This window comes from Triturus cristatus, chromosome 7 (assembly GCF_964204655.1).
Source record: "Triturus cristatus chromosome 7, aTriCri1.1, whole genome shotgun sequence".
Lineage (NCBI taxonomy): Eukaryota > Metazoa > Chordata > Amphibia > Caudata > Salamandridae > Triturus > Triturus cristatus.
This window is the reverse complement of record NC_140590.1, coordinates 1,090,656,150-1,090,671,206: the sequence shown is the minus strand read 5'-3', so window position 1 is coordinate 1,090,671,206 and position 15,057 is coordinate 1,090,656,150. Positions and strand designations below refer to the sequence as shown.

The 15,057-nt window shown below is 43.7% G+C and overlaps 1 protein-coding gene across 2 annotated transcripts in view; it reads left to right on the top strand.

The window, feature by feature from the left end:
• LOC146811144 (uncharacterized) overlaps positions 1-15,057 on the top strand; it is a 217,621-nt gene that overhangs the window by 52,512 nt on the left and 150,052 nt on the right. For both annotated transcript variants that reach the window (XR_014966688.1, XM_085618211.1), the window contains exon 5: positions 13,967-14,017. Coding sequence is in view for 1 of the 2 variants with exons in the window: in XM_085618211.1 (XP_085474337.1) it covers positions 13,967-14,017 (51 nt within the window). In the remaining variant the exon portion in view is untranslated. The remainder of the gene's footprint in view (positions 1-13,966; positions 14,018-15,057) is intronic.

The window sequence follows — 15,057 nt, the reverse complement described above, 5'->3', positions numbered from 1 at the left end:
TTCCATAAAAGAAAATATATAGAGAGTATATATATTTTAAAAACATAATCAATATAAAGCAATATAATTGTTGTATTAAATGGAGACATTTAATTTATAGCAGCTTACCCAATCAACTGTTCGTGTATCAAAATAACCCTCTGCAAAAATTTGGAGAAAGCAAAATGGACTTTATGGGAATGCAGTTGCAAAAAGAGCATTGCAGGTCTGCACTGTCTAAAATAAAATTTCTGTAATAGCGAAACACCATCACACTGAGTTATAAATCAATTTGGATGACCAATCATTTTCTCGAGAGATAGAGTTAAAACAGTGAATAATATCATGTCTATGAGGGTCAGCACAATCTGTGCTGCAGGTTGTAAACTTGTTTCAATTAAACTGGGTATTTTTATTTGTACACAACAAATTATAATCAACACTCGCCTTTGCACATTCCTTGGCAGACCTGTCCTCCTCGAAATTATTCATTGCTAGTTGTTTAATCTCAGCCTTGGAAATACCAAGGATGGATCGGTAAAAAGAGGGGGTCTTCCCAAACTATAAAGAAAGCCTTGATATATTTCAAATATGGTATTCTTAAGGCATAATCCTGTTATAGGCAGTCTGCAATTTTTAGCCTATTTAGAAGTGCCTCAGGTTGTGACCAAATTCGTTGCCACAATAATATAGGGGCGAGTCCTAATGAGATCTTCTAAAAAAGGGAGTCCCAGCTCTTTATGGCAAACATACACAAATACAAAATTCAGAACTGCAAGGTACTTCCTTAAGCATGCATTTTCCGTGAGTTGACATATCCCAACACAACAGCCCCATATTGTGCCAAATGAGGTACATTTTGCTTCATAATTAGTGCAGAGTTCTTTGAGTGTTCCCCTCAATCTGGCTGCAAATCTATGAGCCCGGAAGCAGATCTGTTCATCAGCAAGGTTCTAGATGAAACAAGCCGTTTCCATGAGCCATGGGCCTCAACAATAAGCCCAGGTAACAGATGGTGGAAGATACCGCAAGCTTATTTTCTCCTATCCTAAATTGCTAATATTTGTCAGCCGTACACCCATATTTCATATGGAAAGATTTAGACAAGTTAACTCTTGGATCTATCTCGGCCACATATTCCACAAAATTATTCATCAAGTTCTGTAATTCGTTTGGGGTGCATGCCATAATTACTACATCGTCCGCATACAATAATATGATTATGGCTTTTTGGTTGATATGTGGAACATCATGACCTTTCTCTCTAAGAACCTGCTAAGATTATTAATGAAAGGGTGAATAAAAAAGGGTCCGGACCATAGCCCTGCCATATCCCCAGTTTAACATCAATTTTTCAATGCATTCTCCAAAGATTCCGAACCTGAGTCCGGCCTTACCATTTACATAAATATGCATACTGAAATTCAGTAAAGAGAAATCAACACCCATCTTGATCATTAAAGTCTATAGTTTATCAGAATTTACCCATTCAAAGGTACCGCAGAGGTCCATAAGTGGCAAATAGATTAGAGTGAGTGAAAGATTCTGCTCTGCTTGCGGAGTTTGTAATGTTTTACCCTTGGAGTGTGAAGTTTCGGCAACACTCCGCTAACCAACAGAGTTTTTCCTCGCACGTGGCTCACAAACATTAAGTTGGCGAGTGCACTCTAGAATTTACATCCTCTAGCTTGATTTTTGAGTGCTAGAATGCCTCCCACAAGATTCCTTAATGTAGGCAGTCACAGCAGGTCGCTACCTATCACGTTGAGAGAGCTACTGTTCAAGTAGAAAATCTTTGGTGCTCTGTTTCGTTCCCTTCACTAAAAATAAGTGTGAGAAGCTCAACATGGAAAAACTCCACAGCACCTCACAAATGTTTTAATTGGAATAAAACTTCACAAGTTCCACCCACCCCTAAAACATCTCTTTGCTATTGCATATTTAACAATAAGTAAACTAAAATTAAGAGACTGTTCTAGAGTACCCACCCCCTTTCTAAAACCATGTTGATTAATTTGCATGAAAGAGTTTTCCTTTGCCCAATCCTCCAATTGTCTAAGTATTATTCTCCCAGCCACATTTATTAGTGAATACAACAGGGAAATTTGCTGATAACAAGTTGGAGCTCCCCTTATCTCCTTTTTTTGAAAAATGGAACTATCATGAAGGAAGAACAAGATTCAAAAGGACCTATTCTGCAGATCAATCCTAAAACATTAGTCAATTCAGTTCCGTTCAAAACTCTTCATTTCGGCCACCAGTGCCATTAAAGAACAATTCATCACATAGCCACATACGTGATAAAACATAATTTAAAACAAGTAATTTTCTTAAAAACATATAGGTTATGAATCTATATACAGTTATAAATGGATAAATATAAATAGGGCATATCAAAAAATAAAATGGGGTATTGCAAAAGATAACCCAAGTAGAGCACATATAAGACAAACTGAATGGTGGTTTGCTAGGCAGATAAGTGACCTAGGGCTTTCTTATGGAGAATCCACATTGTACCCAAAAACGTTGCGAGAGTGATGACCAGTTGCATGGAAGGGTCTGATCTGAGGCTGCAAAGGGCATCTTGGTTGTTCTGCATGCCTAGTAGCCTACATATCAGTGCCAGCCATTTTTTCTGGGGAATGAATAACCTGGACAAGTATACATAGCATGTGAAACACATTCCATCAGATGATCACATGAAGGGAAGGAGCTACCTCCTTCACCCTTCCAACCAGCAGTGAATGACCTAAGGGGCAGGGTGCCTATACAAAACTGGAAATAAAATTTCCTATGCAGTGGGACCAGTATTACATCCCAGAATAATTCCCGCCCACACCATAACTTGATGTCCATGTGGTCGCTTGCCAGCTTGGCACTAGCTGACTTCCGAACGACCTTGTCATTTCCAAGCGACTGGTATCTCTTTTTGAGCTCATCTTTGGATGTATTAGGTTGATGCCACAAATCATGATAGTCTAATTATTGCAAGGCTGACTTCATATTTGAAAGCCATGGAATTTAAGTGAATTGGTCATCCTTCATTACATTCCTCAGGCTGTCAGTATATTGTGCCAGCTCTGGAGTACGCCACAAGCACCTCCAATACAACAATGGCTGTAAACTGATTTTGTATCAGGCCCTTGTAACACCTAGGTCTTTAAACAATGGGAGTAACAGGAACTAGTTGGGAGGGAAGTCAGGTTCCTTAAAAAGACTATTCTCGTATCTTGTGATCTCATTTTGTTTGGCAAATCCCCACAGCTCAGCCCCATACAGGATTGTGCCCAGACCCTTGGCATCATAAATATTAAGTGCAGGAGTAATGGGTTTGGAAAAGGATGTCGAAAACTCCTTGAGTATTATGCCAGAGATCTGTTTTAGCCTAGTTGTGGCCTTGCTAATGTGTGGTTGCCAAGGCATACCCTTGACAATGATAACCCCTAGGTATGTAAAAGTATTGACTTGTTCAAGAGAAGAGTCACCCAGGATTAGGTAGCCCTTAAAAGATTTATGCTGCCTGAAAGACATCACATTATTCTTTGAAGTGTTAATTCCCAAGACTTGATCATCACAAAATGTATTGAGATGATCCAAAAGTTTTTGGAGTCCTGACGGAGTCTTGGAAATCAGCACGTTGTTGTCAGCAAACAAAAGAACTGGAGTTTTAAGACCTGCCAACAATGGGGCATCTGCCTCCAGTTCAACCCAGAAGGAAGCTATGTACTTAATAAAAAGTGGGAACAGGATGGGTGTCAGCAAACATCGCTGTCAAACAACTTTGCAGACTGGTACTTTTTCTGTCAACTGAGTCTGGTTACCTCCCCATCTTACTTGCATAGTGGCCTTTGTGTAAGCAGATTAAGAAGGATAACATCCTGGGAGACATGTGCAAGTCGGACAAAATACTCCACAGTTTCGGTCTAGAAATCATATCGAAGGCCAATTTTAGGTCGACAAACACAACACAAAAGATGCCACCATGGATCAATACAGTTCTCCAGTATATTAACATGAATCGAAAAACCTGATCAATAGTTGAAACCTTGATGCAGAAGCAAGCTTGAAAGTGACTTAGAATATTATTCTCGTATATCATTAGTCTCTAATGACCCTCACAAATCCAAATTACTTTTAAAGAGATTGATTGCATCCCATTTGGTCCCTGGGCCTTTCCTTAGCGTGATCCGCTTATAGCATCCAAAACGTCCTTTAAAGTAAAAACAAGGAGTGGTGTTCCCTTAGTATCCATGGATTCCTGGGCATAAATACTAGAAAAGTTTCTCACCCAGTCTTCTTGGCGTATGACAACTTCAACTGTTGGAATATCAGAATCTTTAAAATGGATTATTACAATTTGATACAAAGCACAGCTATCTTTACAAGTGCTGGCATTAATTAATGCTTTCCCGGCCACAGAATAAATGTATTGCTTCCTGTGTGCCAATGCAGTCTTTTTTGCCCACCTTCATGATACTCCTTCATTACTTACTCAAGGTAATCTGTTTAGTGCCTCTTTCAGTTTTCTTATAGCTTTTGTACATTTGGAGTCAAACTATCCGTTATGGTTTGCAATTGATCTCAGTGGGTTGTGCGTCAGACTGGCTGTAACAAGCCTGCCATTTGAGAGGAAAGAATTTTTAATATCCCCATCCTCAGCATTATCATCAAGGCATATATTCACTTGAGCATGATTTTCACAGAATAAATTTAAAAGAAAATCCTCAGTGATGACATTGCTCCATTTAATCCATATATAATTTCATGTAGCCACCTTGATATCATTGGTGCAAACTACGCTGCTAGTCTTTGCCTTGTTATCCGGACAAGTAATATCTATACATTGTGGATTAGGATTACTAAAGCCATTTAGCTGTGTCCTGAAATTCATAATGAAAAATCTAAAAGCACATGTGACTAAGCTAATATCAATAGTTGAACTACAGTCTCCACTCATAAAAGTGCACCCAAAAGGAGTGTGCAGGTCAGAGATCTCATTAGCAAAAGCCAAATCAAAATTTTAAAAATGCACTTTTTAGTTGCTCGCCATATGCATCATGACCAACTTGAGATAGACCCTGATGGTCTACATAGTCATATATTTCCCTGCCAGTGATGGGACAGAAGCAGTTGTTTAAATTCCCCCCAGCCCCCAAGCCAGCAGATTATCCCTACCTTTCACATAGCAAACTGTCTCAAATTCTCTCACAATACTATCAATTGCAAAAGCTTTCTCTGGAGTAAAATTTTTATTATAATGATTAGAAATATAAAAATGTATGCTACTGCAAATTTTAAGACCAACAACATGATAGTAAGATCAATGCAGCCTTTTTTTTAAAAACGTCCCCTTATAGCACAGTGGTAATATACATTGAGAGGCCTCCCTTTGGTCTCCCTGCTAAGAAGGCAACTGCTGGTGTTTGAAAAGTGGTATAGCCATTTAATATGGTAATCAACAGTGGCCCATGATTCCTGAAAACACAGGATTCCAAAATGCTTAATAAAGGAAAGAAAAACATGGTTCTGGATTTTGTTCTTAATACCACCTACATTCCTAAAATAAAAGTCTCAATTTTGTGTTGAAATCTCTTTTATTATTATTGAAGGACTTTGCACACTTTTATCACACATACATCATTTTGATCAATTGTGCAGTAAGTTAATAACTTAGCGGATCCTGTCAGCATGCTTCTAGTGGCCCACAATGCGACCAAGTGTTCTTAGCACAGTGCACTGCTTATACACATATAATTATTTCCCTTGGGCTCATACAGATGCTCCATGTTACAAAGAGTTATGAATATAAATCAAAGCGTTACACAGTATAAGCATATATTGTCGTCACCCCATCTTGACTAAAGAGGGGCCTGCAATCTAGAGACAGGTATCCGATTATGCCACTTAAAACAAAAGGAAGAGGGATGGAGGAAGGAGGGAAGAAAAGGGGAGGGGCCCAAGGAAGTCATTGTTTAAAGACTAAGGATCCTTAATTTATGTTAGAGGGGCCGGTGCATTATGAGGGGTCAACCACTCACAGAAGGAGGAAATTGTCAAATAGTTTTAGAGCTCGGAGGTGGGGGTAAAGCAAAAGTGTTCTAGTGTAGAGAGGTGGGCAAGCAGTGGTTGCCATACAAGTGTAACATTTGTTTCAGAGTGCGTGATATGACAGGTTAGGAGATCCACTGTCATAGTGCGCCATAGACGGGTGAACCATAGTGAGGTAGGTAGGGTCGTGGGCTTTTCCACTGCAAGGCTATAGTTTGTTTTGCTGACCCCACCATATGCAAGATCAGGCGCCAGTCAGTGTGCGTCACAACTATGAGAGATTGGGGCCGGATCCCTAGGATGGTTAACTGTGGTGTACTTGGTATGGGAAACCCCACCGTGTCCTTGAAGTGACTCAGTACCTCCCTCCGAAACAAGTGGACAGGACCACCAAATATGGAAGAAGGAGCCAGTAGTAAAGTTGCATCGGCAACACAAAGGTGAGGATGCAGGAAACATTCTCTGAAGCTGGACAGGCATATAGTACCAGTGGGTCATAACTTTATAGGCAGTTTCAAGTTGAGAAGTGCTTCGATAGGTCCTCAGAATGTCTTGCCATAACTGTTCCCACTGCTCCGTGGGGATGGCATCTGGAATGTCTGAGTGCCGGTGGGTCTGGTAAGGATGGAGGGGCAAAGGGTGCTTTAGGACCAGATACATATGCGAAATAAGCCCTTGTGAGACATCATAGGAGCGCACAAGTGTTTCGAAGGAGGTAAGCTGACATGTGGCCCCATGTGTGTTGGTGGCAGTGCAGCCAATGTCTGTGCTGGAAGTATTGTAGCCATGTGTAGCGGGGAGGAAATAGTCTCTTGTGCATTGGTTGAAAGTCTTAAAGGTTCCTCCCTCAAAAAGATCGCTGATTATGTGGCATTTTTCATTCCCCTGGTCCAAGAGTGACGCTGCAGTGTCGGCGGAAAGTCAGGATTCTGAAACAGTGGGGTGTTGGGAGGTGAGGTCCCATATGTCCACAACTGTTATTATTGGGGTGACAATGGTGGCACTGCGTGGTCCAAGCCTTTTAGGCAATCAGGCCAGATCTCAAAGTGGTCTGCATGCCATCACCCTGCCCATAAAAAAAACAATGATTTTTCTCTCGCGAACCACCCATTCTGGGATATATTGGATGGGGCATGCAAGTTTGCCCAATCTCGGGTTAGCATGAGTATCTTGTTGGAGAACCGTTGATGACCTTTTCTCTAGATAAAGGAGTTCACCTTCCTCTGGAGGCCTGTGATAGAAATTTGGGGAAGGGGCGTAGGTAGTGTCTGAAAAAGATAGACCACTTTTGGCAGTAGTGACATCTTTACGTCGTTTAGGCAACCAAGTCACAATATAGGGAGGGTCCTTCATCGCCTCAGGTACTTTAAGACAGAGCGCCAACACTCCGGACAATTATTGGACCGAATGGGTTGGCCATTGGAACAAGGTGAGTGACTGCAACTGCAAAGCCTCCTGTGGTGGAAGTGTTAAGTTCAATGCTTGTGATTTGTTTGTGTTGATCTTAAGGCTCGAGATTTATTTGAATGCATGAAGGAGCAAGAGCAGGGTGGGAAATTAATCATTGGGGTTGGTCAAAGTAAGCAAAAGATCCTCCGCAAATAGCATTACTTTGTGCTCATTGGATCCTAAGGAGATACCTTTAATGTCGGGCGCCCGACGAATGGCTTTCTCCAGAGGTTCCATTGCGAGGGTGAAGAGTAGGGGGGAGAGTGTGCATCCCTGTCGGGTCCCCCTACGGATGTGCAGTAGGGGGGAGAGAAGACCACTGACACGGCTTTGCATGGTAAGAGCGACATTGGCTGCCATTATTCAGGATATCATGATAGGTCTAATCACAATTTTCAGGAGTACCGATCTGAGAAAGGCACTGTCCACCCTATCAAAAGCTTTCTCAGCATCCAGGTAGAGGAGGCACGCAAGGATGTCTTGTTGCTGGACCTTCTCCACCAGATGGGCCAGGCGCTAGATGTTGTCTGCCCCCTGGCACTGCCAAATGAACACAACCTGGTTTGGGTCGAAGAGACCCAGTAGATAGGGCTCCAACCAGTTTGCCAGGAGCTTGGTGTATATCTTGGCATCTGGATTAAGGAGGGCGATAAGGCAGTACGATATGTAGAGCAACGGGTCTTTGCCCAGCTTGGGTATTCAAACTATCTCAGCCATGGTCAGTGTAGGCATCAAGCTAGTAGTGTCAGAGAAGGAACTGTAAGTTGGGGCACAAACAAGTGGTAGAAAGACACTGTAAGCCCGTCTAGGCCTGGGGCTCTGCCCACCAGAAGGTCTTTCAGTGCCCGACACACTTCATATAGTGTAAACGGGGCCTCTAGACTGTGCTTGTGGACCCACTCCAGAGGTGGCCATGGGCACGAAGCATGGAAGGGGCCCACCTCTCCCCTTGGCTATATAGGACAGAATAGAATACGTGGAATGCCCGCTGTTTGTCGTTTGTGGAGATGGCCCACGTGCCATCCTCATTTTTGACCTTAGCAATGTGGGAGCAGTAAATTCAGGTATGAAACCAGCAGGCTAGAAGGGAGTGGACCTTGTTCCCACCTTCATAGTATTTTTGTTTCAATATAAGGAAATGAGCGCTCTGCTTTGTTTACCATCAATGCCCACAATTGACCACGTAGCAAGGCCAGCTGCTTCTTTTGCAGCCTCAAAGGTGCAGTATGGTCCACGTGCCCCAGGCCCTTTATGTCCCTAGCTAGCCCGTTTTCTAACAGCCGGGCCTCCCTGGTATGGGCAATTATGATTGAAGTGACAGTGCCGCAGATAGCTGCCTTAAAGTATGCTCATCAGTGTTGGTGAGAGAATTTGTCTCAAAATAGGATTGAATCTCTCTCCAAATTTCTGCATTGTTCCCCGGGTAACTTAAGATGTGAGAGGGGAGCCGCAAATGCGGTGCAGAGCAGGGTGCCACCCCAACACCCTCAGGGTTTTCTCAAGGTGTGCATAGGCTGAGATAGAGATATCGAAGATGCTCGCTGCTTCAAGGAACCAGACAAGTGAATGTGATAAGAAGAAATAGTTGATGCGTGAGTACGAGCGGTGGACATGGGGAAAAAAAAGTGTAGTCCTCTGCATCAGGGGACTTATAGCATTATGCATCTACCAGGCCTAGGGTCATAATGTCCTTCTTCAAAGCGGCCGACATCGTCCTCATGCCCTGAAAGGAGTTCTCGCTACAGTTCAGCTCATGATCCTAAACCAGATTGAAGTCCCCCCTTAAGAGCAGCTGTCTATCTTCTTTTGCAGCTAAGTCCTTGAGGAGTGTCCTGAGATATGTGTCCTGAGATTGCTTGGGGCATAGATATTTATCAAGGTAAGGGATATGGTGTTATGCTGAGCTCTAATTTTAAGGTAACGGACCAATTTAGCAACCTGTAAATTGAAACCCACCTTAAACAGAATAGCAACTCCTGCCATCCTGGATGTAAAAGTCGTCCAGTATTGAGTTGGGTGCTTTGGATGTGCCATGCGGTGTGTATCTGAGCGCAAGAGGTGCATTTCATGTAAGAAAATAACCTCAGGGTCTTGCAGCAAGAGTTATCATCAAACCTGCCTGTGCTTATTGGGGGAATTGAGACCTTTCACATTAAGTGAAATAAATCTGACCTGTATCATTGGTATTTGTGTGGGGTGTGTCAGAGTGGAGTGTAGTTTGCCAATTATTGGCCGACAAGAGAAAGCCCTGCCACCCGCAGAGGTAAGGATAGGAGAAAGATCCTAATATGTTTTATCCCACTTATTTAGCAGGAGGCAGTCTGACAGGCCCCCATGACAAAAGAAAGTAGCAAGAAAAAGTTGCAGTAACCTTCTAGTTCACGTAGTAGCGCTACGCGTAGCTTCGCGAAGTGCACTACGCGAGATACGCATAGCACTATGCGAACTGCAGAGTGCTCTGTTCGCGATGATTGCACAGTGCCGGATGCTTGTCCGCACTGTGCAATCATTGAAAATGGCATCTTGCACAGTGTGATCTGTCATTCTCTGCCGCTCTAGTAGATTTTTACTCGAGCGGCAGCTTTCTCAACGCAGACTGGTAGTTTCTCAGCGCGAGCAGTCGCGAGCATACGCGACCACTCGCAATGAGAAACCTGACCTCCCCGCATTGAGAATCTCGCCCGGAGGTTTATTTTCTATGCTTGCGATCGGCAACTTGATGTTGCTGATCACGAACGAGGAAAAAGTCTCGCTGGGATGTTGTTTTGTTTGCTCTCTGTCGCCAATTTGATGTTGAGGACCGCGAGCGAGCAAAAATTGTCAACTACGCTACGCTGTGTGATTTTTCACTGTGCTATGTGCAAATCGTGTAGCGCAAAGTAGCACAAACTACGCAAACTTAGTTGTCCGCCCAGGGTTACTTCTAATCCCAGGGCTTCAGGGACAAAATGGAGAGGAAAAAGAGGAGTAAGACAGCAAGAACAAATTCAATAATGCCAACAGGGCCATAACGAGCCATTCAAGTCCTGGAATGTTCCATTGGTGGAAACCAGGTCTATTCTGAGGAAGTCACTCCCCATGGGGACAAGTTGAACAGGGGCTGAGAAAATCTTCTTTGCAAGTCCCAGCCTCTTGTCCTGGCGGCTGACCACATAACACAGGAGTCCTTTCTTGGACCCAGGAGAGCATTGGGTCAGCTCCAAACATGAACCGCTCTAAAGATGGGAAGTGGAGGCAGAGGGGAAGCTACTGAGGCAGACCTGAAACCAATCAGGGGACAGCCCTGTCAGGTTAGGCCCAGGAATTCCAGCTTGTGCATCACTTGTCTGCATATCAAGATGACGAGGCCACCAGGGCAGACACCAAGGGCCAGGTGGAGCATGTTAGTTGGCTGCAACTGTACTCAAGGTGTTTGTAGGAAAGTTGCCACAGAGGCCAGAGGAGAATGAGTGGGAGATTGAGCGCCATCCATGGAACGGAGATGCTGTATGATGTCTTATTTAGCCTGGGAGGTCGACTTTTCCTTGGACTGGGACATGTGCCTTGAGCGCGGTACAGCTGTCCATTCCGGGCATATAGAGATCCTGGGTCGAGCAGTGCGCAGGTCAGGGCTGCTGGGGCAGGAGTCCATCATGAGGTAGAGCAGTTCCCGAGCCTCTGGCACCAACTATAGAGATCTGTCCTGAGCAGCAGGCCTCAGCTCCTTCGGTCACTCAGGAGGAGGCGGTGGGAACACCTGCCATCCAATAAGGCAGCCAATCACACCGCCAGGCACTGCAAGTCCCATGCCGCAAGCAGGTGCACAGATGATATGTCAAGGAAGTCTCTCACCTTAATGCCGGAACCCCAGTCCCAATATCAGACCCAGGGGTGGGACATCTTCAGACCCCGACACCAGCACACTCAAGGGGGCCCACAGGCTCACCACCGCTCCCTCACTGTACCCTGCAGTCAGGCCCAGACACCTTGGGGAAAGCCGAAGCATGGGCCGCCCACCCAGAGCTTTCCTATGCGAGCAACTGGGGGTCCGATGTGTGCCCAATCCTGGCCGTATGGGCCCCTCCTGAGCCCAACCTGGCCAGCTTCTTCCTGCCAAGACCAGGGGATCGAGGCTCCAAGCCCCATGGAGTCAGACACCCAAGGTCTCCATCAAACAACAGTCCCCCAAGATGGTGGTATCGCTCTCCGGCGGGCGGGCTACATCTGCATCTTAGGGTGGCCACAGCAGAGGGCCCGATGCACTTTAAAGATTGGCCCCTGGCCCTCAAGAGCCCCTTGCCCCTGCCTCAGCCTGGTTTCAAGATGTCAAACCCAGGCTTTTCTGGCTCCCAGGCCTCGATGTTTCAGGTCAGCAATTCACCCCCAGGGGCTCCAGGCACTCACAATGGGCAGCAGGCAACTAGTAGCTGGTCAGCACTAGTCCCGCTATCCCCTCCCAGGTCCCGATGCCATCAGATAAGTATAGTCCGGCCACAGGGAAACGGAGACACAGTGAGGTGCGTCCTATTTCATCGCCAGCCAAAGGCGCCATTTTTTATTTTGGTTAGAAATTGGTTCAGTGGTTCTGGAAGGTAACTGATTCAAATTACTTAAACCACAAGTAGCAGTTTTCTGACAGATAACCTTTTGCAATGCTATTGAAATCGGTTCAGTAATACTTGGAGCTAACTGATTACAATTGCTTTGATCACAAGTAAAAGTGTTCTGGCAGGTAGTGTTTTGTGATTGATGTTACTTAATCATGGCTAATACACTTGTAATTATTACACATGAACCTTTCCATTTCTTTGTTCCTAAGGCTCAACATAAGTACATCAAGGTCAGTTTGTTGGACCATTGAGGCAATCGTTTGCATCCAAATACCCCAGACCAGCAAATCGATTCATAATAGTGACATTGTATAGGGAGTAATCATGCCTCTGATCAACCATCTGCTTGTTGGCAAAATCACTTATCTCTGGAGTTTTATAAATGAAGCCCACAGGTAAAGCACTACCCTTGTATTTACCAGTAATGCCCCTCTGAGATAAGGAAAAACATGCCTGACCATATAACGTTTGTGCTGAAAATAGAGACACTTGCCCCCGGCGACCACTCCACCCTGTTTTCCATGGTGTGGCTCATCAATGAAAGCACGTCAACTGACTGGCCCATTCTTTTGTGTATTTGTGTGAACCTTACCCTGAAAGCCCAGCATATGCTTAACTTTCTGGATCACTGTGAGACAGGTACTAGCAGCGTTTTCAACCACCTGGGTTTGTTGATACCGTCTCAGTCACAGCCTTCTTGCTACCAGGTAGATTTGGAATAGAGTTTATTGATGGAGTTTCGAACATTTCTTCAGTTGAGTTTTGCATTGTAGGTTTGCGCTCTTCAGTACTGCTAATTTCTCTTTCAATCACACCCTTAAAATTACTTGAATTATTAGTCATAAACTTAGATGCTTTGCAAAGGATGCTAGCATGGTACACATTAATTTTCCTTTTGCCCATTTTGAAGTTTTTGGGGAACTGTAGGCAAAGCTGGATACTGTAGTCAAGAGAGGGGGCCCAGTCTCTTCCAAGCTCCGTTGGTGCAGGAGTGTCCCACGCTGTGGGTGTCACAGAGCGGGACAGAGCACAAAAGATAGCTGGCGCCCTTCCTCCTGTCTGTGGGCTGCTGGGTTATGTAGTCCCACTGCAACAGCAGCAATGCTGCCAGAAATGCATCCCCTGGATCATTGTCAATTTACTTGTGCCCAAGTAGTACTCACTTTCTGGGCCCTACTTTTGCATTAAGCACTCCATGAGAATGCATGGAGTGCTTAAGTATATTTGACTTCCTCCTACATGCTGCATATTATTCTTACTTGCTAATGTACTTGTCCCCTTTATTCACTCTGTGATGTGCTTATCCTTATGTGGTTCTCCCCATATTACTTTCTTGCCCTGGTCCTTTTCCCCCTGCTTTCCACATTGCTCTCTACCTCTCCCTCTCACCCGTTTGCTTTGCATTGCCTCCTAACTATGGCCTCTGTGTTGCTTCCCACACTCGCTTTAAAAGTTAAAACTCTATCACATATTCTGTTTTTTTTTAGCGATTCAACTTGGATTAGCAAATGAAAAAAACAAGGCTATTGTAATTTTGTAGGCGCATACGTGTTCTGCTTGCCTTTAAAATAAGTTGAGCTACAGCATCACAGGCTTTTAAAAATGTTCTGCCTTAGCCATATTGAAAAGTATTGGGGAATGCTCTACAGCTTTGGTAAAACAGCTTGCATAGCCAATAGGTCCCAAAGACGGGAACTATTGGCTTTCCCAAACCTTGTTGCTATATTATCTACATGCCAATGATTTATCATACAATGTTTCATGCCCCCTTTCAGTTAGAGGTAAGAGGTATGTATCTAAAAAAATTAACACTGCTTTTGAAAACTGAAATGGTATCTTACACAAATGAAGTTGTCCTTTTTGTTCTTTCTTGTAACTATTTATTTTACATTGTCTTTTAGAAAGATGTGGGTTGTCTTCTTCCGGTTCTTGAAGCAGTAACTGAAGCTTTGGTAAGTGTATTTTTGTCAACTCCATAATGTAGTCCTTCATCTTTATTTAATCTAAGACCCTGGTCTTTTTTCATACGCATGGTATTTTTTCCAATAGATAGTGTAGTTTGTGTATGGCCTGCTTGATCTACAGATCCAACTGCCAAAACAAGGAGCTTATGCGTTCTATCCTGGCAGTGCATTTGTGCATAATATACTTCACCCTCTCTCACTGGGTCTTCACAGATCATAGGAATCGATGTAAGTGTTGCTGCTATAAAACTGCTCTCCTCTGTTACCCATTTCTCACTTAGCTACCCATAGATGACTAACTGTACTGCACTGTGAAGTCAAAACCTTGTCCTGGAAAACATGACAATCTTTTTGACTAACCAGCAAAGTAAATGACACTATTAGATGTACATTCATGGTGATGAATAATCTTCCCCTATTTTGAGAGTCTCTCTGCGGTCTCTAAGGACTTAAGGTAAGTGGTAGATGGTAGAAAAGTGCAAGTGTACCCTTATAGTGTTCAACTCATTTCCACAGACTTGTTGGATATCAATGGAAGCATGAATCTCTGCTACCCTCTGTTTCTTCTCTATGTCAGAAGAAGGCTGTATGAAAGCATAGAGAAGGAACACCATTAGAATAATTTATCAATAGTCTACTTTAATTCAGGAAAGGCAGAGCTCACAATTAAAAGCACCCCCAGCATTTAGGCATTGAAGAGAATACAACCATAATCAGCAAGTAAAGTAACACATATGTATTTGAATATCTCCTCCCACTCCCCAGACAAATAACTCTTTTTCTTTTGGTTGGAAAGCACCCCCCATTATATTTAGGAATATGCCCAGGAGCCCATTTTTTCATCTCTATGATCTCCAATTCTTTAAAACAAGCTTGGACTAACCAATTTGATGTCACTGACCAAAACACACACTCTGTTCATCTCCTATCGTGCAATATTGATAACCAATGTCTTCTCAGACACTCTCCATACCAATCTCAGTATTAGCTGTTTCAAGATCATTGGTGCTCCTATCTAACAAGTTTTT